Source organism: Gopherus evgoodei, chromosome 17, assembly GCF_007399415.2.
Source record: "Gopherus evgoodei ecotype Sinaloan lineage chromosome 17, rGopEvg1_v1.p, whole genome shotgun sequence".
Lineage (NCBI taxonomy): Eukaryota > Metazoa > Chordata > Testudines > Testudinidae > Gopherus > Gopherus evgoodei.
Window position 1 is genome coordinate 1,048,542 of NC_044338.1, and position 27,166 is coordinate 1,075,707.

Consider the following 27,166-nt stretch of genomic DNA (forward strand, 5'->3'; position numbering starts at 1 on the left):
GATGGGTTTGAAGACGTGGTGTTTATTGTTCACTGGTGGGTCGGGAGGCAGTGGTGGTGGTGCAGGGCTGCCTTGAAAGCCATACTCCCACCAGCAACACGCTGCGTCACTCACATGGGGACATCTCCTCCGCAGTGACACCAGCTCAGCCCTCCTGGGCCCACTTCAGGAAGGTGGGAATGTCTCGCACGGGCACGTTCCGGGTCAGCGCCTTGACACGCAGGTTCCGATCGTCCGTGAGCAGCACCACCTCTCTGAGCAGCCGGATTGGATCATCTGAAACAATAACCAGAGAGGACGTGTGCTGAGGGGGAACTCCTGTCCTGAGGAGGGGAGCTAACCAGCCCCTGCTAGCCACCTGAACTCTGTTGTCAGCACACGTCGGCCATGCACTCACCCAGCTTTGCTCCACCTAATGCTGCCATCAGCTTCTCCTGCTCTTTGCTTCTTCCTGCTTGGGCTGCTTCTCCCACTCAACTTGGTTCCTTCCTTCATGCTGCCCCTATGCCTGGCCCAAGCTCCCTGTCCTCAAACCCTGCCAGCTGCAGACACATGCTCTGCCCAGGGCAGTCCCCGCAGTGCTCTTTGGTATTTGGGGAGGATATTCTACCTGGGGTATGAAGCATTATATACTGAAGGAAAACAGCAAGGTGTCCCCATGCCTTGCAGGTGCCTGGACAGGGCATGACCCCTCGTGGCACCTATGGGGTGTGGCTCAGCTGTCTGGCTCATGAGCAGATCATTTCTGATGGAGCCTCATGACTTCTGCATACTGACCCCTGAAGCCAGTCAGAGACAGCCCTAGGGCAAGGCACCGCCCTGTCCCTATCACAGCTTAGATCTGGCCCCTGTATGTATCCCCAGCATGTCCACCCGTCCCACATGAACCCTGGAGAGGGCCCTGCTCTGCCCCAGGCTGGGGTTGTGTGTAAAGCAGAAAGCACAGAGCAGGCAGCACATTTGAGGGGCAGGAATACGGTCTTTGACGTAGTTCCAGCAGGATGCTGGTGCTCATTGTAAGGTCTTTAAAACCAAACCTTACTCTGAGCCATTTTCTCTTTGAAGGGCCACAAACATTAGGGCTTTGCTGGGCTAGACAGAAAGAGCTGAGCCCTGAGAAATAACTGAAATGGTCTCGCCCACTAGACGGATGAGCTGCGCTGCACATATCACGCTGGGCTAGGGCTGTGGGAGCGCTGCTTATATGCCCGTGGACAGGGGAAGTGAACAGGGTGTATGTAAGCAGCTGGATCCTGTGATCAGAGCGCTGCTCCTATGAGCCCAGGAAACACAGTGCCTCCAGATCAGGGCTTGAATGGAAAAAAAGAGTCCATGGAAGCCCACCATGGGCCCAGGATCTGCTGCACTGGGAGGGGCAGGCCCAAGGGAGGGTGTCTAGGGACCTGTTGTGCTGTAAGGGGATCTGCTGGGTTGGGAGGGGCAGGCTCAAAGGAGAGCATCTTGGGACCTGATGCTTGGGGGGGGAGGCTCATAGGAGGGCATCCTGGGACCTGATGCTTGGGGGGGCGAGGGGCAGGCTCATAGGAGGGCGTCCTGGGACCTGATGCTTTGGGGTGGGGGTGGGGGGGCAGGCTCATAGGAGGGCGTCCTGGGACCTGATGCGTTGGGGGGGACGGCTCCAGGGATCTGTTGGCAGCAGGATCAGGAGGTTTTGTACGGACACTGAGAAATGTGTAACAATAAACATCCTCTGTTCTGAGCCTGGTGACGTGGCTCCTTGTTACAAACCAGAGGCTGTCAGCTTGTCAGGCCCCATCCACCATAATCCACATGATTTTAAAATTCAGCATCATTTACACATAAACATTTGGTGACGGTTTCTCTGTGAATCTGACAAGTTAAGCTGCTAAGAATTTGCGCTGACAAATGTGCGTTGATTTCTGGGGCAGCTGCTGATGTAATTCCCATCCCAGCAGCCCCTGCAAACAGCTCCGGGATTGTCTGATCTTAGTACACGGCACCAGATGCCAAGTGGGCAAGCGGAGGGGAGGGCATTGCTGTGCAGAGGGAAGAGCCCCACCTGACTAGGGTGCAGACAGCCCTGGGATACCGAGGGAAGAGGCAATGGTGGCGCTGCTGTGCGGGCACTAGCCACGGAGCTGGAAGGGGTTCTTCCATCACTGAAGTCAATCCACCTCTCCGGTAGGCGGCAGAATTCTTCTGTCAACCCAGTGGTGTCTACACTGGGGCTTAGGGCAGCTTAATTATATTGCACAGGGAGTGACGTTTTTCCTAGCCCTGAGCGATGTAGTTAAGCTGACCTAACGTTGTGTGGAGCAGCCCTCAGACTGCCAGCTGCCCAATGTGGAGGCCATGTTTGATCAGCACCAGCACACGGCACCCTGATCCTGACCCTGCTGGTAAGAGGTTAAACAATGAGCAGAATGCTACTCCCAGGAGGACTGAATACAGGCTGCTCCTGCGGCACACCGGCTCCAGGTTCTGGCATGTGCCGAGGGACGTTGGGCTTTTGTACAGAGAGTGCACACAGCACCGCATGAGGGGAGGGGAAGCCAAAAGGACCAGAGTGAAACTCCCTAAGCCTCTGCTCCCTTGGGTGCCCGGCACAGCCCATGCCTGGTCTCTTTCTCAGGTGCCTGGGCACAGCGTGTGGGCCCTCATGTCTTTGTGAGTGGCCCTGACCCTGTGCTTCTACCTTTGTTGGTGGGCATGAAGTCCTTTGCCTTGTCATTGCAGTAATGGAGACAGCAGGACAGAATCAGGTCGTCATTGTTGCCCTGGAAGGAAGGACAACATGACCCATGTCAGGAAAGAGAGCTGCTGAACTCTGCCTTGCAGCACTGACCCCCAGGGCTGGGCTGCTCCAAGCACATCTGGCTTGTGGCAGTGAGCGGCCCTCCTCTCCCACCAGCTCGGCTGGACATGTGCAGAGGGTTGCTCCTGGGTGGGGGTGAGCTGCCCTCCAGCCCTGGGAGGCACTCTGCCCACATGCTCCAGTGCTCTCTCTGTTCAGCACCTCATCACCACTGCAGAAATGGGGCTGCCGTGCTGCAAGCTTCCTCCGAGCAGTGTCCTCCTCGGGTTGCACCTCCCTTTACCTGCTGGCCGGTGGTGTCTTCGCTGCGGAAGGAGATGGACTCAAGTTCGTTGCCTCGGCTAGTCAGAGCCCTCATGCAGTTGTCGCGATTCTCAAAGCGCTCCTCCAGGAACTCAATGGATCTCCTGGCTTTCTCCTGCAGCAGGCGGGCATGGCCCCCCGCCCGATGCTCCAGCTCCGGGCCCTTGGCCAGGCCATCCAGCTCATTGATCACTTGGAAACAAAAGGGAAGAGGAAGCTGAGTTAGGATGCAGCAGGATGCTCTTGGGAATTGCAGTCAAAGTCTGACACAGACCTGCCAAAGAGCCTTATGGATAGGGCACTGGACTGAAACTCAGGAGATGCAGGTTCAATTTCTGGCTTTGCCATAGACTCTTCAGGTGACCCTGGGCACGTCACTTCATCCCTGGGCCTCAGTTGCCCGCCTGCAAAATGGAGAGAATGCTGCTGCTCTCCCCCCTCCGCCCCCCTGGCTTTGTCTTGCCTATTTGGACTGTACGATTTTCAGGGCAGGGGTGGTCTCTGAGTGTGCCCAGCACAACAAGGCTGGATCCCAGAGGGTCTCCAGGCACTACTGTCACCCACTCATGCTGAGCCGGATGCTTTACTCAGAGTTCAGGCTGAGGGACAGGAGAGGAGAGAGCCTGTGGGGAGGCCAGACCCAGGGCAGTGCCGGCTGGAGGACGATGCTGGGCCATCCAGCCCCATCTCCACCTCCTGGCTACAGCAGCTAATCACTGATGCTGCTGAGGAATGCACCTGGCTAAGTGCTATAATGTGGGCAGTGTGCACCCCGCAGCACCTTCACAGAAGCCTGCAGAACTCCTGGCCCTGCCGTCTCCCCTGCAGCGAGCCTCACGGCAGCCACTGTCCCCAGCTCATGGGGTAAGGTGGGATTGCCAGTTGGCTCTGATCCTCTAGGCAGGATGACACACACAGTCCCAACCCGTTACAGGGCTGGCTGAAGTAGGGAGAAGCGAGATCGCTCCTGCCCAGCCTGTGGGACAGAGGGTCCTCTCTGCTGCCCTGCGACTGACATGAGAAGGCAGAGACACCATGCTGCCCTCCTGACACACGGAGCCTCACCCCGGATCAGGCTGACTCCCAGGCCTGCTGCTCATTTTGCTTGGCTGAGGATTAAGTCCTAGAGCCTTCTGTTTTGGTGCCAAGGGACAGGAAAGCCTCAGCCACTCCAGCACCTGAGGACAGAGTGGGGGCTGCCCTTGCCAGCTAGAGAGACCGCAGCAATGCCCATGGGGCTGTTGGACAGAGCGCTGGGAGCCCCTGGCCCACAGCCTCTCCCAATAAGAGACACCCCAGGAGGCACTTTCATCCGGCAGAAACAGCCCATGTGTGAGAGACAGTGGGACTGTGGGCATGGGCAAGCGGGTGATTGCTCTCTGTGCACACGTGTGAGCGAGCCTGCGCACGGGAGGGAGGGAGGGAGCCTCCGTGCGCAGTCTGGCTTTCAGACATGGCTTAATTTCTGAAGATTCTTTCCAAGCTCCAAGCCAAAGCCCTGAGATCAAGTGGGAAATATGCATTCCTCGGGGGCTTGGGGAGAGCATTCGGGGTCTGAGGCCTCTCCCCAGTGCTGTGAATCACTGTGCAGGGAGCCTTTGTGAGCGCTCTGTTCTAGGGGGAGGCTGGCACTCATTGTCTGGGTATTCAGATGAAAGCTACATGGAGCTGCTTCACTCCTCACTCATTCCTGACTCCAGAGACCCACTGTTGCCATTTCCACACACTGCATGGCTGGGATTTGGAGGGGGGTGAGGGAAGTGGTGCAAAAACGGAACATCAAACAGGAAAAGCTGGTATTCCATCCCGAAATCCGCTTTCCTGCTTCCAAACCAAACAGGCTTCAAAGGGGAGGCTTGTTTGTGCTTCTGCACCAGGTCTGGCTTCTCTATGGCAGGGTCAGGCTCGAGGAGCACGGAGCAGGTTAAAGAGCAAGAGAAACAAAGTGAATGGAAAGCTGCACTTAACCCCTTGCTGTATCCCGGGGGTGCAGGGTTCTGTGCAGCCTGCAATCCGAGAACGAGGACGCCATGCCGAGCACCTCTGCTGTTAGGGGAATATTGTGCCTCCTGCTCCCGCACCTGGGGACCAGCTCAGCTCCCTCGGCCAAGGGTTCACACTGACCCTAGGGCACAGATTTTATAATTAATTCACAGGGCTTTGTGTGTGCGGGAGAAATCCACCTATGTCCAGCTACAGACGTTGCTGCTTTGGCACGCTTTATTAACAGCCAGCAAGGAGATCTGGCAACCTCGTGGGGGTGAGGCCCCACCAGCCCCACTAACATGAAGGGAACTGAGGCACAAATGGGAAAGAGGTGTCAGAGCCAGGATTAGAGTCCAGAAGCTCAGGCTACGCTGCTTCTCTCGTGGCTGCAGGAAGCTGGAGACCCGCAGTGCCCACAGCGTCCTAGATCCCCAGTGACTGACAGGGCTGTGGTTGTAGGGCAGGAGCTCCTCTGGCAGGTGGGGACATTGGGTTTCTAACCCTCTGGCTGGGGCCTGGGGTTATCCAGCTTCAGTCAAACCACATGAGAGCTGAAGGGAGGGTGCCAACATTCTCAGGTCCTGTTAGCGTGGATCGCACAACCCCCTAGGGCTCTGTAAGCTCCGCTGGGGCTGACAGCTTCCTTCCCTTTGCTTCCAAAGCCCTGGAGCTGGAATGCCGAGCTGCTGCGCATCATAGGGCTCCCATGCTGAGCTGGACAGCCAGCCAGCTCACTCAGCCAGGTGATGGATCCCCCTCTGCCATAACCAGGAATCCTCCCCCAGGACAGTTAATTCCTGCTCTGCTGCCTGGTGGTGACGATGGCCCCTCCATGGAAGAGCCAAGCAAGCAGGAGGGCACACCATCTTCCTGGTGACACAGCTCGAGCTATGGAATTCCTTCTGGTGCTTGCGAGTCCCTGGATCTCACTACTGCCCTGCACCCTGTCTTGTAAACACGAGGCGGAGAGAATAATGCCCCTCCCGGCCCTCGTGGCAGAAGGGGTCCAGACCCGCAATCCTCCATTCCCAAGGGTTTCACACAGGTATGCTTGTCCCACTGCCCACATGCTACATGTAGTCCTGCTCACTCAGACTGGGACAGACCCCAGGCAAGAGGCGCCAGGGCCCCAAGGCTGGGAACTGAGGCAGGGACAGGCAGCTCTCTGGGGCACTGGGCCTGGAGACGCTTAGCTCTGGTCCTGATTTTGCGTTCCTCCAGGAATTCTCTGGGCTGCAGGCTAGTGCTGCCTGGGGCTTGGGCTACCTCCACAGGGCTCCAGTTCTGCAGCCTTAAAGCGAGCTGGGCCAGAGGAACAATACCTCGAACCCAGGGAGTGATCGGATAATCAGAGCTACGGCAGCTAACCAAACCTTCCGCCGCCCTGGGAGACCACCCAGCAGCACAGCCGTTATCTGCCAGGGCGAGTGTTTCCCAATAACGGGAACCAGCTTGGGTTTTACTGCAAGCTTTATAAGGAGAAAAAGAAGGGCTGGGCTTCGCTGGGACACAGGCTGGCCATTTATTTCGGCTGCCTAAGCCCCAGCTCAGCCAGGCTAAGCTGTCTGCTTGGATTGTTTAACAATTCCCCCACCCTGTTCCTTTCAAAATTCCCTTGAAATCCTGTTTAACACCCTTCTGCCTCCCACAGACCTGGCGCCCTGGCACTCCATAGGCCCCTGTGGGAGGGGGATCCAACCAATGGAGCAGACTGTGGGCAGAGCCATGGCAGAAAGGGAGACAACCGTGCCAGGGACCAGAAGAGTGTCTGCAAGAGACCTGTCAAAGGGCATGTGTGGGGAGAGTGCCCGCCTGCCCAGGCACGTGGCTCCCAGGGGTGAACCCTGCCCCACCCCATCCCGCCCAGCACCAATGGCGGGAACTCACGTGGGGTCGTCGGCTGGCTCATGAATACAGTTATCCGTCACGCTGCCCGCCACTAGCCAAGGCACCACACAGCCAGCAACAGACCACACAAGTAACTATGGGGCCATGCAGGATGGAGGGGGTCAGCCTGCCGAGGGCTCCACATGGGAGACTGGGCCCACCCAGCTGGAAGGGCAGCACCCCCTGCAGATAGCAGCAAGGGGGGAGGGAGCATGCGCCTCGCCCTGGCCTTACTCACCAATCAGGGGCACCACCAGGATGAACTTCCGCCACTCCAGCAGCTGCTTCAGGCTGTTCAGGTGGTCGATGAAGCCGTTGGTGTCTGGCACCAGGAAGACAGGTCTGATCTCCAGCTCCATCTGCCGCATCTGGCTCTGATCCTTCAGCACAGCCTGTAAGAGCCCAGAGCGAAGAGTGAGTTGGGGGCCTGGCCACAGCAAGCTCCCAGCCTGGCGCATCCTCCAATTCTGAACACCCTGGTCAGAGCCTCCAAACTCCTGGGCCAGAGAGCGCTAATGGGACTTACAGCAGGGAGCTGCGTCCCTGCCCCCAGCACCTCAAGGCCTTCGCCTCCCTGGGCATTCAGCAATGCTCCGCAGGGGCACGCACCTCCCCGGGGCTGTGTAGAGGGCACTTCTCACGATAAATCTGGCTGAGCTGCAGCACACTTCTCAGAGCTTTCACTGCTGACACTTAGGCCTCGGCTACAGTTTTTGTACCAGTGTAACTATGCCCGGGAGGGTGAGATTTCTTACCAACACAGCTACACTGGAAGAATCCTGTGTCTGGACACAGACAGACTGGTATAAAGGTGCCTTCTGCTGGTGTAGTTTATTCCTGTTCCTGGACAGGAATAGCTCCTCTGGTATAAGCACTTTTAAACCATACATCTGTACCCACACAGAGAGGCTGGGTGGTTCCCAGTTCATTCAGCGCCCACTAAGATGTAGTTGGTGCTCCAGTGGGCAGGGCCCTTGTGGGGAGTGCAGGTGGACGAGGGGCCTAGGGAGGGCTTTGATGTGCTATGCATAGTATGGCAGCTGCTGCTAGCTCCTCTGGATGTCGGTGTGGGAGAAGGGCAGTGAGACAGCCCCGTTCAGAATTGAGACTAGTGCTTGGGGACGGCAGGGAGAGAGGCTCCCAGGCGGTGTCTGGCACCATGACATTCTGAATGCCCCCTTTGGCAAGGGCAGCCCTGGCTCCCCCTCACCTGGGAGCAGAGGGGTTAAGTGCAGGTGACAGGTCAGGCCCCACTGGATAGCGGGTTTCAGGGTTACTGTAGGAGGATGTCTGAACACACAGATCACTCCCCATATGAGACAGCGTGTGCGTATGCACATGGGTGATGCCAGCCCTGAGATACTGTGTGGGATCCCGTGTATATGCCCAGTGTGCAGGTGATCCCATCTGCATGCCCCCTTGCATGCGGCATTTGCTGTCCTAGCTCTCACAGACTGTACCCATCAGACTCCTGGCAGCTGCGAGCAGGGCCTGTGCTGGTCGTCACGTCCCATTCCGCTCCCCGGGCCGCCCGGTGAGAGAAGGACACAGGATGCGCAGGGAGTGAAAGAGCGAGGTTGTGGGGAGTGTGCCAAGTCCCCTCGCAGCTCCAGGACGCTCAGGGAGCCAGAGGGAAATTCGCCTTTGCAGAGTTCAGAGGCCGGCAGCGAGATTTATTTTTGTTTGTGAGAGTAAAAGGCTGCAGAAGCCTCTGGCCAAGGGGACATGGGGGGGGGGGGGGGGAGTGGCCTGTGATTCATACAGCCTCTCACTGGCCTTGTGCCAAAGACGGAAGAGAGCCTGTGTGCAGAACTGAGAGGCAGGAGCCACATTAACTCTTCCGCTGGTACTGAGGACACAGGAGCCTGCACCATGGTCAAGAGGAAGAGAAACTGGGCTGGGAGTTGGGATCCCAGGCTTCTATTCCTGTGATGTGTAACTCTGGGAAACCACTGCATCTCTCCAGGCCTCAGTTTCCCCATCGCTGGAATGGGGACAATGGCCCTTCCCCACGAGCTGGGAGGCCAGGCTGTGTGTGAAGCCCTGGGAAGTCATGAAGGACCACAGAGTATTACTAGCACTGGAGTAACAGCTGATGTGGCATGAGATGGACTTTGGGGCCCTGGTTCCCAGTGGGTGAGGCCAGGCTGGCTACAACCCTGAGCTATTGGGGCAAGAGGAAGTGAGTGCTCCATGCCTCTCTGGCAGAGGGAGCAGTGGCTCATTTACATGGCAGAGGAGCTGTCAGGAAGGAGGATAGCTGAGGACCAGGCAGCACTCCACATCCTCTGCCAACCCATGGCCTGGAGCCACGGCTTCTGCCCTGCATTCTGCCCCAATGGGATACTCCAGGCTGGTCTGGAGCCAACTCCTCAAGGCCCTCAGCCCACATGCCCAGGGAGTGCAAGGAGCTGGTAAGGGGGGTGGATCTGTCAGCTGCCCCAGCTGGTGACAGCACAGAAATCAGGCACTTCTGAACACACTGGAACCCCAAATTCCCTCCATATCAGCACCAGCTGGAACCCCCTGGGGACCATGCCAGTTTCTCCTGTTTGGAAAGGGAGCCAGCCACAGGCAGAGCCATGGTGCAGGCCGTGTAGGGCCTGGGGGGGCAGTACTCGTCACGGTGCAGACTGAGGGGCTCACGGAGCGAGCCCCTCACGGGCAGCCCTGGGAAGCGATGAATAGTGTACCTGCTGCGGGAGGAGTCCCTGGCACACCACTCCCCAGTACGACAGTCCCTCCACCAGCCCCCGTGCCCCGGCTGGGGCGCCGAAGCCATTGCTGCTCTTGTCCAGGCGCCCCTGCCTACTCGGGCTTTGTCTGCTCTGTGAGGATACAGGCGGATTTTCCAAGGGACCGAGAACAATGCCTGTTACTAGACTTTGCTCCAGGGTTTCCTAGTTCCAAGGTTTGTCGGCAGCGTCTTCCTCAGCGTAAACGTGCCCCGTGCCTGGTAGGGAGCCTGGGTTGCCGCCGCGGTGGAGCCGCCGGGGGTGGGTCTACGCCTTCCGCAGCCAGCAGGCACCCGCTCCCCGGCAGGTGCGTGTCAGCGCGTGTGCACCCGCCTCATTGTTCCTCAATGGAAAGCGTGAATGGGATGTGGCTATATTTAGAAAGTTACTCACGCAGCCACCACAAAGGAGCGGCTGCATCTTAAGGGGGTGGCCACTGTGTGTGCTTGGAGGGGACAGGAGTGAAGCTATTTCGGGAAGACATGTCATAATTGGCTGCCCAGTTAAGCTGCTTCTGTAACGTCGAGCAAAACAATAGCAGCATCCAGAGGAAGAGCCTGTTATGCTTCAGGTGGGATGTTTTTGGCGGTTCAGGAAACCTGACCGCTCCCAGTGCACAGCAGTGGCACAAGGGCTCAGCCAAGGGGTGGGGGAGGCTGGGAACCCAGGCGGCAGCCAGTGCTTCCTAAGAAAGAACATGGCTGCCTAGGAGGGCCCAGCTGCCACACACAGAGTTAGAATTACCACCCCTGTGACAAAGTGGGGCTGTTCTTAATGTTTCCTCTGAATACTGTGTGGGTGCAGACACTCTGTCTCCTGGCAACTAAAGGCCTGGGCCCTTCCTCCCTGCAAGGGGATGCTAAAGGTGGGGGAGAACAAGGAGATCAGGTGACCTCTTGGCCCGGGAAAGAGACAAAGGCCAGAAAAGAGGGGCTGGAGGGTTTTTTCAGTCTGGAGCTGGCTGGGGACGAGGAGTGAAGTGCAGACGGGGTTCTCTGTACCTATAAGCTCTGTTTTAGACCTTGTTCCTGTCATCTAATAAATCTCTGTTTTACTGGCCAGCTGAGAGTCACGTCTGACTGCGACATGGGGGGGCAGGACCCTGTGGCTTCCCCAGGACCCTGCCTGGGCGGACTCGCTGTGGGAAGCGCACGGAGGGGCAGAGGATGCTGAATGCTCCAAGCAGAGACCCAGGAGGTGAAGCTGTGTGAGCTTCTTGCCCTGAAGACAGTCTGCTCCCAGGGAGAGGAGGCTCCCCGAAGTCCTGACTGGCTTTGTGGGGAGCAGTTCCAGAGCATCGCCCGGGGACTCTGTGACAGCATCTACGCCAGTGTGTGAGAAGAATATAAGAGCTCAAAAAGCTGAACTCAGCCGTGCAGCTCTAAGTTTAAACACAGCAGCACTTATGCTGGCTGGGAGCAAAGGGGAGGAGTGGGCAGACATACCAGCCGGGCTGAATGGCAGGAGATGGGTGAAGAGGGCACCAGGACTCTGCCCTTGCAGGGAAGGCGGGCCAAGGGGAAGCCAGCCCAGGGCAGAGAAAACAAGCTATGAAATGTACAGGTAGACAGTGTTGAAAGTCTATGCCCTCTGGCTCCTGCTCCAACCCCTACTGCATCAGAGGCACAGGCCTTCAAAGGGAAGGAGAGTGCTTCAGGCCATGTTCCTCTCCCTCCTCGGAAACGGAACAGGAGCCAGTCCCTTAGAGCATGCAGAGGCTAATGGGGCCGGGAGTGTCAGGCACCGTTACCTAAAGAACAATCACCTAAAGGGAGTGCAGGGGACATAGGCTCTGGGTGTCACACAAACTACTGCACTCCACTGCATTCGGTGGGCTCAGATACCGGCCCTCTCATGTGAGATAAAGCTGACCAAAGGAGCTGAAGCAATGGCAAATGGCCAGTATCCAACCTGGCGCACATGCCTAAGGGTCCTACAGGGCTTGCAGCTGGCCTTCACTAGCACCCTAGGGTGGGGAGTCATGCAACCTGCTGGCAGCCATGATGGGAGATGGGGAGCACGGCAGAGAGGACACTGCTAGCAGAAATGGGCAGGAAGTGCTGAAGATTCAGCTGGGAAGAATGCAGCTAATCCAGCTGGGTGGGGAGAGCTAATCTGATCTCAGTCAGTCCCTCTGGGGAAGGAACCTGGGGCATGGCAGACTCAGCCTGAGGGGCGAGGTGGACAGAACGTTAGAGAAGGGCTTGCAAGGGCAGAGGCAAAGGAGATGGGTGGGATTTGGGACTGCATGCACAGAGCAGAGAGGGGAGAACCCCTCTCCACAGGGCGGCTGAGTCTGTGGTGCCTTCGGGGCACCACAGAGCCTTACCAGCTGCAGGGAGCTCAGCGAAAAGCACTGAAGCCAGCCAGAGGGCTGGAGGGATTGAGAGATGGGGAAAGGGAGAGAAAGAGGATAACTCAGTGGCCAGAGCACTAACCTGCCAGGTGGGCTCAACTCCCTGCCCGCCACAGATTCCCTGTGACCCTGGGCAAGTCCCTCAGGATATGTTTAAATTGCAATAACCCCCCTGTGGCCCCGACTCCCAGAGCCCAGGTCAGTTAACTGCAGCTCGTGGGGCTACAAACTGCAGTGTAGCTGTTTGGGCTTGGGCTGGGATCTGGGCTCTGAGACCCCGCCCCATTCTGCCCTGCCCCACCCTCCCCCTGGGTTTCAGAACCCAGGATCCAGCCTGAGCCCAAATGTCTCCACTGCAACCCGAGTCAGCTGACCTGGGCCAGCTGTGGCCATGCTGCTGGTCTTTTACTGCAGCACAGACACTTCCTAAGTCCCTCTGGGCCTCAGTTCCTGTCTGTCGTGTGGGGATAAAGGTCGTGCTGCCCTGCCTCTGGGAGTTCAGACACATTAAAGGCTGTGCGGTGCCCAGACACTACTTCAGTGAAGGGGGCCATATCTACCTCGGTGAGGCAGACTGAAAGCTGCTGGCCCAGGGACAGGTTGGGAGACAGCCCCACCCTCCTCACGGAAGGGAGGCAAGCTTTAGAACCGGCCTGGAGTGGTGGGATGAAATCAAGGCCAGTATCAGCTGAGTCTCAGGAGTGAGCCGGGCCTGGCTGCAGAGTCTCAGAACCCCACTGCTCCAGACAGCCAACACTAGGTAGATGAAATGCTGGTGAAGCTAAGTCCCCTCCTGCTCCCTAGTGACTCCAATTGCCTGCCTCAGGCTGCCGGTCAGCATCCACTGCAGCATGAAGGCTGGGGCCCTCCACATGTCCTGCTCCATTTGCTTCCTGACCAACGCTGGGCTGAACTACTTCACTCCACGCCTGAAAATCAGGCTTCAAGTGCACCTAAGCTCCCAGCTGCACAGCCCCAGACGCAGCCCACGCCCTCGTGCTGACCTCCAGCGGGCTCCGAGCCCCGGCCCCATCAGCTCTGGAAGAAGGGAGGAGTGCACTGGAAAGAAACCCCATAACACCCTTCGGCAGCCCCCAGTTTTCCCTGTGCAACAGGAAGTGGAGACCCTGGGGCACCCAGGGAAGCACTACACAGATGCAGAGAAGGGCTAGCGGCCCGGTTGGGCTCTGCAAGCACTGCCATCCCTGAACACGTGCAGTTCCTGTTTGCTGTGTTTGAACACAGCACTGGGAAGTGGGGAATTTACTGACACCTCCCACTTAACAACCCTGGGAGGCTGGAAGGCTTCAGGATGCAGTAATTTACAACCCCTCTCTCCAATCTCCACCTCACTTGCTGCTGCTTTCCTTCTAGCAGATCCCTGCCAGCAGCAATGGGCTGGTTAATGCAGGGCAGCCCCTCCCTCCCCGCACAATTCCGACCTGCATCTCAAGAGGGATTTGTAAAAAAGGGGAAACATCCAGAAAGGTTGGGGTGGGGTTGGAAGTGCAGTGCAGTGGTTCTGGGCCCCCAGCCAATAGCTGGAGGGTACACATGTGTGCACTCTCCCAGTAGAGCCTTCAGCGGCCCTGTTTTACAACCACCTCGGCACAGACTGCAGAGTTCACGCATCTGGCCAGACAGATGTGTCTGGCTTACGTTCAAGGCTGGAAAATGAAGAATTATGGAAGTGAAGGGCCCTGGGCATTAGAGAGGGCGGAGGTGAGGGGAGGGGGACCAGGGAGAATTTTCCTCTGCTGAGAAATCCTCATCTGGGCTGCGAGGCTGGAGGAGGAAGAGGGGCCAGAGAAAGCAAAGTGGCCAATAGCCATGCATGTGGGCTTGCTCTTAAAGGGCCAGTGCGCTCACAACCAGGGCCCAGCTCCAAATCCAGCCAACTTAGTTCACAAGCGACCACTGGGGAAAACTCTTGGAACTCAACGGGGCTAGAGTAAGAGAACCTCTGTCTGTCTGCTTGTGTTGCCAAAGTGATGCTTTGGTTACAGCCATGGGGTAGCATCTCCCTAAGGGGGCTCTTTAATTGCCTCCGGAGACCCCCCCACAGGGCGGAAATGCAGAGGCACATCACGAGGCCTGGCTGTGCAGATCCCTGATGGGAGGATGACCCTGCACGGGGGGCAGCACCGTGACACTTGGCCTCGCTTGCCCTAGCTGCTCCTGAGTTTCTGACAGGTTTGCACTCACCTTGGCCTGGCCCCTTTCTTCTGAAGCCAATGGAGGCTTTTCCACTCTCTCCCATGTGACTCGGGAGGAAAGCTCAGACTTCTGCAAGATTTCCCATTAGCTCCCTGCCCTCGGACACAGCAGGGAGAACAGCTGACTCCTACCCTCCCAGTGGGGATACAAGTGCCCAGGTGTACAAGGGACGGGCTCAGCGACGCTCCCACTTGCCGAGGCTGCCCTACCTGAATCTTGTCCTGACGACGCTGCTGCTCAGCTACTTTCCTGGCCAGTGCTTGCTTCCTGGCTCTGAGTTCCCTGATGTCAAACTCTTCTCCACTGCCTTCAGCCTCAGAATCATCTTCAAACGCCTCAATCCTCAAGTCATCCTCCTTCTTACAGGAAACCCAGACAAACCAGAACAGGAGAATTCATTATAGGTGAGAGTCAGCGACACTGAATGCCCCTCCCCAGCACACAAAGCCCCCTGCTGCTCTGACACTCCTTGGGGAGGTTTCAGCCTATTTCTGGAAATACTAAACAAAAAAACAAGGGAAATGACCCTCCTCCCCACCTACTGCCAGTTAACACAACAGGGCTGAGTGACACCAGAAAGGCCAGGAAATCCAGAGCTGAGGCTTAGAGTAAGGAGAGTGTGGCAGTTAATGCACAGGTCTACATCCAATTCCAGGCTCTGTCAGATGCCTGGCGTGACCCTGGACAAGTTATTTAACTTCTGCGAATGGGGAGAATGCAGCTGCCTTTCGCCTACCCTTCCTCTGCCTTATTTAGACTGTAATCTCTCTGAGGCAGAGACTGCGTCCTATCATGTGTCTACCAATGGGCCCCAACTGCAGCTGAGACCTCTCGGTACTATCCTAACACAAGTAAAAACTCAATAAAGGCTAGAAACATGAACTGAGCCTTCTGCCACTAGAGAAGGAAATTTAGATTCCTGGATTCCAAGGCCAGGGGGACCGTTAGATTGTCTGGTATGCCCTCCCGTGTAACTCAGGCCAGAGAACTGTCCCCAGCGCTCCATGCATCAAGCCTGTTCTTTCTGCATGCACCATAGCAGATCTTTGTGAAGGGGAAGTCCAATCTGGATTTAAACACTCCAAATGTGGAGAATCCACCCATCCCTCGGTGAGCTGTTACGCTCACTCTGAAACACTGGCACCTCATTTCCAGTGTGACTTTGTCTGGTTTCAGCTCCCAACCCCTGGGTCACGTTCAGCCTTTGTCTGCTGGACTGAGGAGCCCCCTCTGCCCACAGATCTTCCTCCAGGTGGGTATTTACAGATTGTGACCAAGTCACCTCTGCCTCTTCTCTTGGCTAGCACTGGCAGAGCGTCTCTCCCTTCACTGGAAGGCAGGTTTTCCAGACCTCGAATCACTGCAGCTCATTTCTGAGCCCTTCCAGCTGGCCCACGTCCTTTCTGAAACGCGGACACCAGCACTGAGAACCACCCCTGGAACAGTCTCCCACAGACCGGATGCAGTGGGAACACCTCCCTCCTCCTGCTCCACAGCCAAGGATTGCATTCGCCCTCTTAGCCAGCCCACTCTTCAGCCGGTTTCCACCATGACCCCATGGCCCTGGCAGAGCCCCCACTTTCCAGAACTCTCTTCCCCTGTAGAGCTGCTTTCCTGGCTTCTAGGTGGAGGACCCAGCCTTTGGCTGCATTGAAAAGCAGATTGGCCAAGGGCACTCAGGTTCCCCGGTGATCCGCATTGCTCTCGAGAACTGCCCTATCCCATCATTATCCACCACTGCATCAATCTGGGCCTTGGCTCCAAACTTTACCCCCAGGGATTTCATATTTTCTTCCACACCACTGACAAAGACTGAGTAGCTTTGGGGCGAGAAGAGATCCCCGTAGGGCCCTTCTAGAAATACTCCGTATTGGACTCGCCTCTGGCCTCACCGTGGTTCCAAGGCAGGGTGTACAGCATCCTCTGGGTTTTGCACGAGCACATTCCTAGTTAATAAGTTGACTCATTTACATTTCTGACTAGCTCCTGGGTGGTGGTTGAGACCCTTGGTGATTGCAGCAGGCTGTGTGTGTGCTGCTCCAGGCCAGTAAGGATGTGCAGTTGCTGAGGGAATTGGGTGGGAAGGGCTCATATTGGGGGCTTCTTGTCTTGTTTCAAGAAATCCCCTTGGAAGGGCCTCAGAACTACTGTGTGTTGAAGTTGAGGAGGAAATGGCAGTTCCTCTGCCACACAGAGCTGCATGGCTATAAACCCCGACACTCCCCTCACCCTCCTCTGCTGCATGGGGCACGGGGCACTTGCAGGTTTAAACCAGTGTAAATGGTAGATGCTTTGTAACATGAAGTCTTCAAATGGTGATTGGAGGATGTCAGTAACTCAGCCAGAGGTCAGGGCTCTGTTCCAGGAGAGGGTGGATAAGGCTCTGTGGCCTGTGATGTACATGAGGACAGACCAGATGATCATGATGGTCCCTTCTGGCCTTCAAGTCTATGAGTCCTTGGGTTGCGGTTCCAGTGGAAGCCCCTGTGCTGGAAGTTAGCCCCTGCTCTTCATGCCACATGGTGTGTGTTTGGGGGTCAGTTTGGTTTGCTCAGATGGTCTTCATGGGACTGGGCCTGCTCAGACATTCCCACTGATCAGGATGAACCTCGGCCACACACAAAGCACCAATTCCTAGGCCGGGGGTGAGGCTTTCAAGTCTCAACCAAGCCCTGGACCTGGCAAGAGAGGCAAAGGCTGACAGCCAGGGACAGAGCGTACTAAATCTCTGGGCATCTGTGACGAAGTGGGACTGTTCTTAATGTTTCCTCTGAATACTGAGTGGGTGCCTCAGTTTCCACTTAGCATTTCTTAAGTCTCTAGGTGGTGGGATAAAGGCCAGTGTGCATAAATCACTGACAATCTGTCTCCCTGGCAACAAATGGCCAGAGCCCTTCCCCCCTGAAAGGAAATAGCTAAAGGTGAACAAAGAGATCAGGTGACCTCCTGGCCCAGGAAAGAGACAAAGCCCAGAGAAGGAGGGGCTGGAGGGGGTTTTGAGTTTGCGACTGGCTGGGGACGAGGAGTGAGGGCAGACGTGGAGGTCTGGCTCACTGCCCCCCAGAATGGACCCGGCTGAGGGGTCCGGTTCTCTGTACTTACAAGCTCTGTTTTAGACCCTGTTCCTGTCATCTAATAAACCTGTTTTACTGGCTGGCTGAGAGTCACGTCTGACTGTGAAGTGGGGGTGCAGGACCCTGTGGCTTCCCCAGGACGCCGCCCGCGCGGACTCGCTGTGGGAAGTGCACAGAGGGGCATATGCTGAATGCTCCAAGGAGAGACCCAGGAGGTGAAGCCGTGTGAGCTTCTTGCCCTGAAAACAGTCTGTTCCGAGGGAAAGGAGGCTCCCCAAAGTCCTGTCTGGCTTTGTGAGGAGCAGTTCCAGAGCATCGCCCGGTGACTCTGTGACAGCGCTCCTGCCTCAGCGCAGCTCCAAGAACTTGGAGAGGCTTTCAGGGAGCACGGGCTACTCACATATGCACTGGGCACCTCATGCTTCCTGGTTTCACACTCGGTAATTTTACTGAGACCAGGCAGGGTCACACATTGAGCAGTTCCTCCCTCCTAGTGACCCTGTAGCCATGGGAAGGAGGAAGACAGGGCCCTCAGACTCACTTCCTTCTCTCAGGACGGCACAAACCACAGCGAGAGGCAGAGAGATGACAGCCCCAGCGTGGCGCACAGTTCAGATGTGCAGCCTGCAGTGTTGTTTCCAGGTTTGGAATAAGCTCACCCAGGGTCAGGGGATGGTCACGTTGGCCTGCTTGAGGCTCAGCTCAGACCCAAATGCAGAAGCTCGTGGGTTACGTAAGGAGTTCACAGAGAGGTTCCCACAGTTAAGCAAGCCTAGGGGCCTCCCTGGTTAGCCCAGAGGTGCAGGAAATGACAGGGCATGGGGCACCATTCTCTGCCCCTCAGCCCAGTTATGGAAAAAGGAATTCCTGCCGCCAAGAAATCCCTGCTGAGAGGAATGAGGGTGCCCGAGTGGCAGACACCAAACTGTGCCACAAAACCTCAGATGGGTCATTCTCTCTCTCTGGTCTGTCTCTATCTCAGAGCAGAAGGATTCACGTCTCTGTGTATCACAGTGGCTTGTGACCACTGCGGCCGGGATCTTGGACTGTCCTTCCCAACAGCCGCAGTCCTGGTCTGTGTCCCTGCAGGTCAGGGTCACACCCCAGTGCTGCCATGCGGAGATCGCAGGTGGGCTGAAGGGAGCTAGGGCACTCTCTAGCTGGGTGCCTGGGCTCCACCCAGCCCTCTGGGGACAGATGAACTAGCTAAGTGGACTCTCCGAAGGCAGGCCACCCACAGCCACGGTCACTACAGGGCTTTCCCTACTCTAACCTGCTGTGTCTTTCTAGCCCCGATGGAGGAGGATGGGCAGAGCCAGGGCCCCCCAGTCCCCAGCTCCAAATGCCTCCACTGTTTCCCTGGCATTTCAAACTGCAAGATTAAACACAAGGAAAGTGTCAACCTGCAGTGTGGCTGGCAGGGCCGCTGGACACACACACTGAGCCTGGAGTGAAGCGAGGGCTACAGGAACAAGCAAGGGCAGAAAAACAAGAGCGAATTCCTTAATCACATCAGGATGTGAGAGGCAGGGGAGGGAGGGGGCGCGAATGTCAGCTCTTCCTGTGCGTGTGCTGGAGGCTGGAGTTCAGGCCTCTACCACACTGAGCATGAACCCTGACAGCCCCTCGCCAGGCTCCTGTGCTGCACGCTCAGAGAGCTCTCCCCCCTCTACGTATGGAACAGCAGCATCTGGAACTCACAGCAGTGAGCAAGACAGAGGCACATGGGTGGGACTGGCAGGAAGGGGCACCAGCGAAGTAGACTCGAGAGACCAGGGCTGCTTACTATTCCCCTCCCCTCGCCCCAGTGCAGAATGCACACACAGCCACCATGGCTTTAAATAGTGGGAGCTGCAGGGCCGGCAGGGGCTGGGCCCCACAGTGGCGACCCTTCCTTCGCCGAGGCGCGCTCTTCCCGCACGGTACCTGATCTTCCAGTTGTTTTCCCTCTTGGCTTCCCATTTCCTTTCCCATGGCGTCTGGGACGGGTGCCACTGACACATATTTTCCACCCTTGAATGCCAGCAAAGGCTCTTCTTGTCCACAAAGGGCTTCCAGGAAATACTTCAGAACTGTGACCCTCTTGCAGTCAGCTGCAATAACCTACAGGGTGAGGACGAGGGGGTCAGGGAGAGAAAGAAAAACAGAGTCAGTGCCCAGGGAAGGCAGAGAGCAGCGGTGGTCAGCCACTGACCAAAGGGAAACCTTGGAGCCTGGGGCCCAGCTGCTGCGAGCAGTGCCAATGCATATAGCAGGGCCAAGTAAGCACCTGGGAGAGGATGGTTCCTCAGCCCCCTTTGGTTTGATGCCCATCTCCAGTGTCTGGCCCTTGAGCTTGTGGCCCAGGGGCCGGGAGAACTAGGGCAGGCTAATGCGAGCACAGGCACTGACACCTCTTGTGCACTGCAGACAGGAGCCATCTCACCAGCCTCTCCCCTGCAGCCCGCTCCTGGGTCCGAGCTGAAGGAAAGGCCTCCCACCCCCAGGCAGAATTCCCACCCAAGGGCTGGAAACCTGCTCAAATGGGAGGTGAATGAGGAGGATCGTCCTGACTGTTTCATTTCAGCAAATCAACAGGAGCCCCCAAACAGCCTCCACAGTGGAAGCAGGAGGGTTCAAACACTCTAAGAGCAGGGGTCAAGCGGACAGCTGTCAGGGGAAGGACACTGGTGCTGAGAGCTAGCAGGTGGGGGTATTTTACAAAAGCTACGCACCTCCTGGACTCCATTGCTGCCTCAACCCATGAGCTAATCTCACAAAGTAACCAGGGAGCCTGTCACGGCTGAGCTAGCCAGGGTGCAATTCAATAGTGTAGGTAATTATCAAATGTATGAGACTCTCAGATGGAATTCCAGAGCACCAGAGCCTGGAATGCTCCCCCCGATGCCACAGGCCCCTTAGCCCTGCACCAGACTGTGGGCAGATCAGAATCCCTTCCCCTGCTAGCTAGCCCAGCACTGCGCCTGTACCCTCTCTGCCTGCTGCTTTCCCTGGGACACCAGCCTGGGAGAGCCGAACCCTTGGCGACTGTTTGTCCTGTCCAATGCAAACCGGGGCCCCAAGTGCTACAAATCTGTGATGGCCAAGTTCACAGCAATAAGTTACTCTTGTGCCCTGCTCGCTAATGCTCACTGGATTTCTCTTTGTACGAGTCTCACACAGACTTTGGTTCTGGCTCCACTTTACTCCATTTACACTGGAAGTAGTGCCCAGATTCTGCTCCTCAAGTCAGAAGTTCCCAGCCTGCTCCCCACTCACGGACCCCAGAACCAGGCAGCTCATTTCTGAGTTCTAGCTGATTTCACTCCAGTGCAAGCACAGTGAACCTGAGTGCCCATTTGCCATCAGGAGGGCCCAAGGATCAGACATCAGGAAGCAGGGGTGGCAGCACACACAATGGGAGATAACTGGGCGGCTCAACACACAGTATGGGATGGGGAACAGATGGGGTAGCAGTGCAGTGCCGAGCAACAGCAGTCAGGATCCCATGTTGCTATGGGAAACACTGCGCATACCAAACACATGTAGTGGGGAGAACAGAAATACAAAAGCAGGGCTGAGGTAGCACGAGGGGCCAGGTGACAGTGAGTAATGGGCTGGCAGGCGGCACGCAGTGTACCTGCCCCCCCGCACCAGGCTGCAGTGCAAAGGAAACTTCTGCACTTCCACAATGCTGCCAGTTTCCTCTCTGTGGGCTAATTTTAACCACCTTGTTGTTAGTGTGTGTGTCAGCCACCTGACCCCACTGTGATCCCTGACCTTGTGCCCCAGCTACTGCATGAACTAGGGAGCCTTATGTAACAAGCGCAGGGCTTTCCTCTGTGCCTGAAGCAGCACAGAATTAAAGGGCCCATCACTCAGACGCCCTCTCCTCCGAGTGGCTCACACAGACATTGCTAACTGCTGCAAGCCAGCAGGAGTAAGAAACCTGCCTCTGACTCCCCGAAGCAGAGGCCTCTGCGGGTGGTGGTAGTGGGCTGCCAGAAGGGAAAATGGAAAGGCTAAAGCCCCAGATCCTCAGAGATATTTAGGCACCTAACTCCTGCTAATTTCAGTGTGAGTCAGGTACCTAAAGCTCTTGCAGGATCTGAGCCGAAATGCCTTTGTGACAAACTGGGAATGTTATTAATGTTTTCTCTGAATACTGTGTTGGTGCCTCAGTGTCCCCTATGCAGTTCTTAATATCCAGGTGGTGGAATAAGGGTGTGTGATTGCTGCAGAGCAAAGGGCCAGTGCCCCTAAATGCCTGGCACTCTGTCTCCTAGCAACTGATGGCCTGGGCCCCTCCCCTGCAAAGGTGCCAGCTGAAGGTGTTGGAGACAAAGAGATCAGGTGACCTCCTGGCCTGGGAAAGGGGCTCAGCAGAGAGGAGGGGCTGAAGGGGGTTGTCAGTCTGGAGCTGGCTGGGGACAAGGAGTGAAGTGCAGACGTGGGGGTCTGGCTCACTGCCCCCCAGAATGGACCCGGCCGAGGGGTCCAGTTCGCTGTACCTACAAGCTCTGTTTTAGACCCTGTTCCTGTCATTGAATAAACCTCTGTTTTACTGGCTGGCTGAGAGTCACGTCTGACTGCAAAGTGGGGGTGCAGGACCCTGTGGCTTCCCCAGAACCCCGCTGGGGCAGGCTCGCTGTGGGAAGCGCACGGAGGGGCACATGCTGAATGCTCCAAGGACAGACCCAGGAGGTAAAGCCGTGTGAGCTTCTTGCCCTGCAGACAGTCTGCTCCGAGGGAAAGGAGGCTCCCCAAAGTTCTGACTGGCTTTGTGGGGAGCAGTTCCAGAGCATTGCCCAGGGACTCCATGACAACTGGTGGCAGAGGTGGGATGTACTGCACCCCGTGAATGGCGCTGCTTGCAGTAAGTGACTGGGGAGCAGTAAAGCAAAGGAGGGATAATGAGGACCAGGCGTGCTGAAGGCTCAGAGTGGGACGGTTTCAGGGGGCAGTTAACCTCTGGGAGTGTGTGACCAGCGAGGACTGTTGGAGTAACGGGGTCCCCCGGACGACTGCAGCGAACAGTCTCAGGGGTGGAGGAGCTAACCGCTCGACCCTGGGAGAGAGAAGGATTTTTGCAGTAGCAGGGTTCCCCTAGGGATTGCAGGAGCAGTCCCAGGGGCGGAGGAGTCTGCAGCTCGACCCTGGCAAAGAGGTGGTGATCACGAGAAGGGCTGGCACACCAGGGGTTCTTCCTGGAAACCATGGGGGAGCCAAGAGTACACAGGCCTGTGAGTCCACAGCCACTTGGGAACGGTGAAGTGATGGCCTATCACCGTCTCCTTGAGAAGGACATTGTGATCCTGTGCACACAGAGAGGGTTACGCATGGGGAAATTCACCAAGGCACAGTTAATCGTGCAGTTGGAGGAGAAGGACCGCTCTGAGGAACAGATTCCTGGCCCAGATGGGGTTACAAGAGGATCTGGGAGCAGCTGGAGCAGCAGCCAGACATCCCCAAGAGTCTGGGCCCCAACCAGACGAGGGTCTTCACGATCGGGTTCCCCATCACGAGATCGGAGACAGATGGGATGGGAGCAGAGTCCGAGAGAGCGAGAGGACCGTGAGAGAGAGCAAGAGCCCGAGGAAAAGCTGCAGAAGCAGCAGCAGCATGGACTGGCGATGGTGGTGCAGAGAGGCATAGGGGGTTGCCTAGGGGTCAGTGGGGAAACACGCCTGGGATGGCGAGATCCTGGGACAGAGGGAACTGTGGTGGTGCAGCCCCAGATGCTGAGGGGCTGTGGGACCTGGGTGAAGGTCCCTTGGGTGAAGCCCCTTGCCCTGCCTATGGCCCGGATCCCTGTGCAGACCCAGGAGGGATTGGGCTGGCTGGTAGTTGGAGTTCTCCAGGATATCGGCTGGGAGGCCCTGTTGGGGGGTGACTGTGTCTCTTTGGGAGAGGATCCAGACCCTGCTCCTGCAACGGCTGAGGGTTTGAATTTAAATCCAGGGAACTAATTGGGTAAGATGGAACGGTCAGTGAAAATGCAAATGACCTGGCTGGCAGTGGGGAGAGGCTGCTGGGCTCAGGATACCTACCTGTAACCAGTCCCCTGGGGCTGAGTGGGAGGGAGAGAGGCTCCCCGCCCCCCTGCACACCAGAGCTCACGCTGGCTCTGATGCTGGAACTGTGACGAACTGGGAAAGTTCTTAATGTTTTCTCTGAATACTGTGTTGGTGCCTCAGTGTCCCCATGGCAGTTCTTAAGTATCTGGCAGAGCAAGGGCCAGTGCACCTAAATGCCTGACACTCTGTCTCCTAGCAACTGATGGCCTGGGCCCCTCCTCTGCAAAGGTGCCAGCTGAAGGTGTTGGAGACAAAGGGATCAGGTGACCTCCTGGCCCGGGAAAGGGGCTGAGCAGAGAGGAGGGGCTGAGGGAGGGGTTGTTAGTCTGGAGCTGGCTGGGGTCGAGGGTGGAGGGCAGACCTGAGGGTCTGGCTCACTGCCCCCCAGAATGGACCCAGCCGAGGGGTCCGGTTCGCTGTATCTACAAGCTCTGTTTTAGACCCTGTTCCTGTCATTGAATAAACCTCTGTTTTACTGGCTGGCTGAGAGTCACGTCTGACTGCAAAGTGGGGGTGCAGAACCCGGTGGCTTCCCCAGGACCCCGCTGGGGTGGACTCTCTGCGGGAAGCGCACGGAGGGGCAGAGGATGCTGAATGCTCCAAGGAGAGAGCCAGGAGGTGAAGCTGTGTGAGCTTCTTGCCCTGAACAAGTCTGCTCCAAGGTAGAGGAGGCTCCCCAAAGTCCTGCCTGGCTTGGTGGGGAGCAGTTCCAGAGCATCGCCTGGGGACTCCGTGACAACTGGTGGCAGCGGCGGGACGTACTGCACCCCGTGAATGGCGCTGCTTGCAGTAAGTGACTGGGGAGCAGTAAAACAAAGGAGGGATAATGAGGACCAGGCGTGCTGAAGGCTCAGAGAGGGACGGTTTCAGGGGGCAGTTAACCTCTGGGAGTGTGTGACCAGCGAGAAGGACTGTTGGAGTAACAGGGTACCCCTGAGGACTGCAGTGAGCAGTCTCAGGGGCGGAGGAGCTTGCTGCTCGACCCTGGGAGAGAGAAGGATTTTTGCAGTAGCAGGGTTCCCCTGGGGATTGCAGCGAGCTGTCCCAGGGGCGGAGGAGTCTGCAGCTCGACCCTGGCAGAGAGGTGGTGATCACGAGAAGGGCTGGCACACCAGGGGTTCTTCCTGGAAACCATGGGGGAGCCAAGAGCACACAGGCCTGTGAGTCCAGAGCCACTTGGGAACGGTGAAGTGATGGCCTATCACCATCTCCTTGAGAAGGACATTGTGATCCTGTGCACAAAGAGAGGGTTACGCATGGGGACGTTCACCAAGGCACAGTTAATTGTGCAGTTGGAGGAGAAGCACCGCTCTGAGGAGCAGATTCCTGGCCCAGATGGGGCTACAAGAGGATCTGAGAGCAGCTGGAGCATCAGCCAGGCATCCCTGGGAGTCTGGTCCCCAATCAGACGAGGGTCTTCACGATTGGGTTCCCCATCAGGAGATTGGAGACGGATGGGATGGGAGCAGAGCCCGAGAGAGCGAGAGGACCGTGAGAGAGAGCAAGAGCCCGAGGAAAAGCTGCAGAAGCAGCAGCAGCATGGACTGGCGATGGTGGTGCAGAGAGGCATAGGGGGTTGCCTAGGGGTCAGTGGGGAAACACGCCTGGGATGGCGAGACCCTGGGACAGAGGGAACTGTGGTGGTGCAGCCCCAGATGCTGAGAGGCTGTGGGACCTGGGTGAAGTTCCCTGGGGTGAGGCCCCTCGGCCTGCCTATGGCACAGATGCCTGTGCAGACCCAGGAGGTGTCGGGCTGGCTGGTGGTTGGGGTTCTCCAGGATATCGGCTGGGAGGCCCTGTTGGGGGGTGACTGTCTCCCCATGGGACAGGATCCAGGCCCCGCTCCTGTAACGGCCGAGGGTTTGAATTCAAATCCAGGGAACCAATTGGCTAGGACGGAAATGGTCAGTGAAAATGCAAATGACCTGGCTGGCAGGGGGGAGGGGCTGCTGGGCTCAGGATACCTGCCTACCTGTAACCAGCCCCCTGGGGCTGAGTGGGAGGGAGAGATGCTCCCCGCCCCCTGCACACCGGAGAGGGGGCTCACGCTGGCTCTGATGCTGTGACCAGAGCAGAGAGCTCGCTGCCTGCCCCCACTGGGACAGCCAGGGCAGCGCTGAGCCCAGGGGGAGCTGAGACCCCAGCTGAGTGGGGGGACACCCGGGCAGGGCAGGTCGGCTGCCAAACAGGTTTGCCTGGTCCAGACGTGCTGCTGGGAAGTGATTACACAGCATGGAGGGAGCTACCAGGGACAGGGCTCAGGGGGGCTGTGACCCCAGGCCCAGCCAGCGAGAGGGAGCAGGTCCCACTCCCTGCTCCAGCCGCTGAATCCCAGACTGAGCTGCAGAGGGATCCCTCCTTGGAGAAGCTGAGGGAACTTGCTGGCCACAGCGCTGCAAACCCCCTTGCGGAAGGCTGCAGGGACAGAGTCCTGCAGGAGGAGGGATTCCTGTACCGGGAATGGGCTCCCCAAGGGGAAGTAGAACTGGGGGGAATCGGGAGGCAGCTGGTGGTGCTCCAGGAATGCACAGGGCTCTTCCCATTTGAGCTGCTGGATGGGAGGAGAGTGAGGGGACCCCTGGACCTGAAGAGGGAGGATTGGATGGAGAAGGGGGAAGACCCCCGGGGGGATCTCTTCCCTGAGGTGGGAGCCAATCTCCCCATCAGGTGTTCCCCATTCAGAGTCATTGGGAAAGCAACCCAGATCCTGGAGAGAGAGATCAGGAACATCCTGGCTTTAGATGGGATCCAGCCGTTTTACAGCCCATGGGCCTCACCCATAGGGCTGATCCCCAAGGGAGACAGGATAATCTGGTTTTGTGGGGGCTATCAGAAGCTTAAAGCTATCACAGTGTCCGATGCCGACCCCATGCCTAGGCCTGGGGAGATTCTAGACAAGCTGAGAGGGATGGAGAACTTGGCCCTGGCAGACACTGATAACATGTGCATCTTTAGCCAGACCTGGGAGGAACAGGTGTCCCAGATGAAGAGGGGGCTGGGCTGCCTCAAGGAGGTGGGACTGACGGTAAAAGCTGGAAAGTGCAAGGGGGGACGGCAGAGGTGTTGTGTCTGGGCCACAAAGTGGGAAGCGGCTGCCCAAGCCCAGAGCTGGCAAAGGCCAAGATGGGGGCTCTTAACCAAGGGAGCCCGAATTGCAGCCCAGAGTGCTGGGAAAAGACCCAATCCCAGCTTGAAGCCCAGGGGTACTGGGGTGGCAAAGGGTGTGGGCTGCATAAACCTTCCCACATGCGGCCTGCAAGTACCATCAAGCACACCCGACCTAAGGGAGGGCGTGAGACTGGACTGTCCTGGTGTAACTCACACCAAGGGATGGGAGAGATGCTGGGGCATCCATGGGAACGTTGGTGGGTTCGAACTTCCCCAGGTCACTGGCTGAAGTGACCTCGCTCAGTTCGGTCTTGAAGGGGGGAGAGATGTGACGAACTGGGAAAGTTCTTAATGTTTTCTCTGAATACTGTGTTGGTGCCTCAGTGTCCCCATGGCAGTTCTTAAGTATCTGGCAGAGCAATGGCCAGTGCACCTAAATGCCTGACACTCTGTCTCCTAGCAACTAATGGCCTGGGCCCCTCCTCTGCAAAGGTGCCAGCTGAAGGTGTTGGAGACAAAGGGATCAGGTGACCTCCTGGCCCGGGAAAGAGGCTGAGGAGAGAGGAGGGGCTGGGAGGGGTTGTTAGTCTGGAGCTGGCTGGGGTCAAGGGTGGAGGGCAGACCTGGGGGTCTGGCTCACTGCCCCC

At 57.3% G+C, this 27,166-nt stretch overlaps 2 protein-coding genes across 5 annotated transcripts in view; both read right to left on the bottom strand.

Moving 5' to 3' along the window:
* Positions 1-27,166, bottom strand: part of LOC115636335 (protein ABHD15-like) — a 575,307-nt gene that overhangs the window by 384,772 nt on the left and 163,369 nt on the right. The window lies entirely within an intron of this gene.
* Positions 3-27,166, bottom strand: part of SMG6 (SMG6 nonsense mediated mRNA decay factor) — a 149,150-nt gene continuing 121,986 nt past the window's right edge. For 2 of the 4 annotated variants that reach the window (XM_030536256.1, XM_030536254.1), the window contains exons 14-19: positions 19,282-19,458; positions 14,491-14,640; positions 7,212-7,365; positions 3,081-3,292; positions 2,678-2,759; positions 3-276 (exon numbers count right to left, since the gene is read on the bottom strand). In XM_030536256.1, the coding sequence (XP_030392116.1) occupies positions 146-276; positions 2,678-2,759; positions 3,081-3,292; positions 7,212-7,365; positions 14,491-14,640; positions 19,282-19,458 (906 nt within the window). In that variant the 3' untranslated portion in view covers positions 3-145. The other 2 variants (XM_030536255.1, XM_030536258.1) reach the window with 2 other exon arrangements.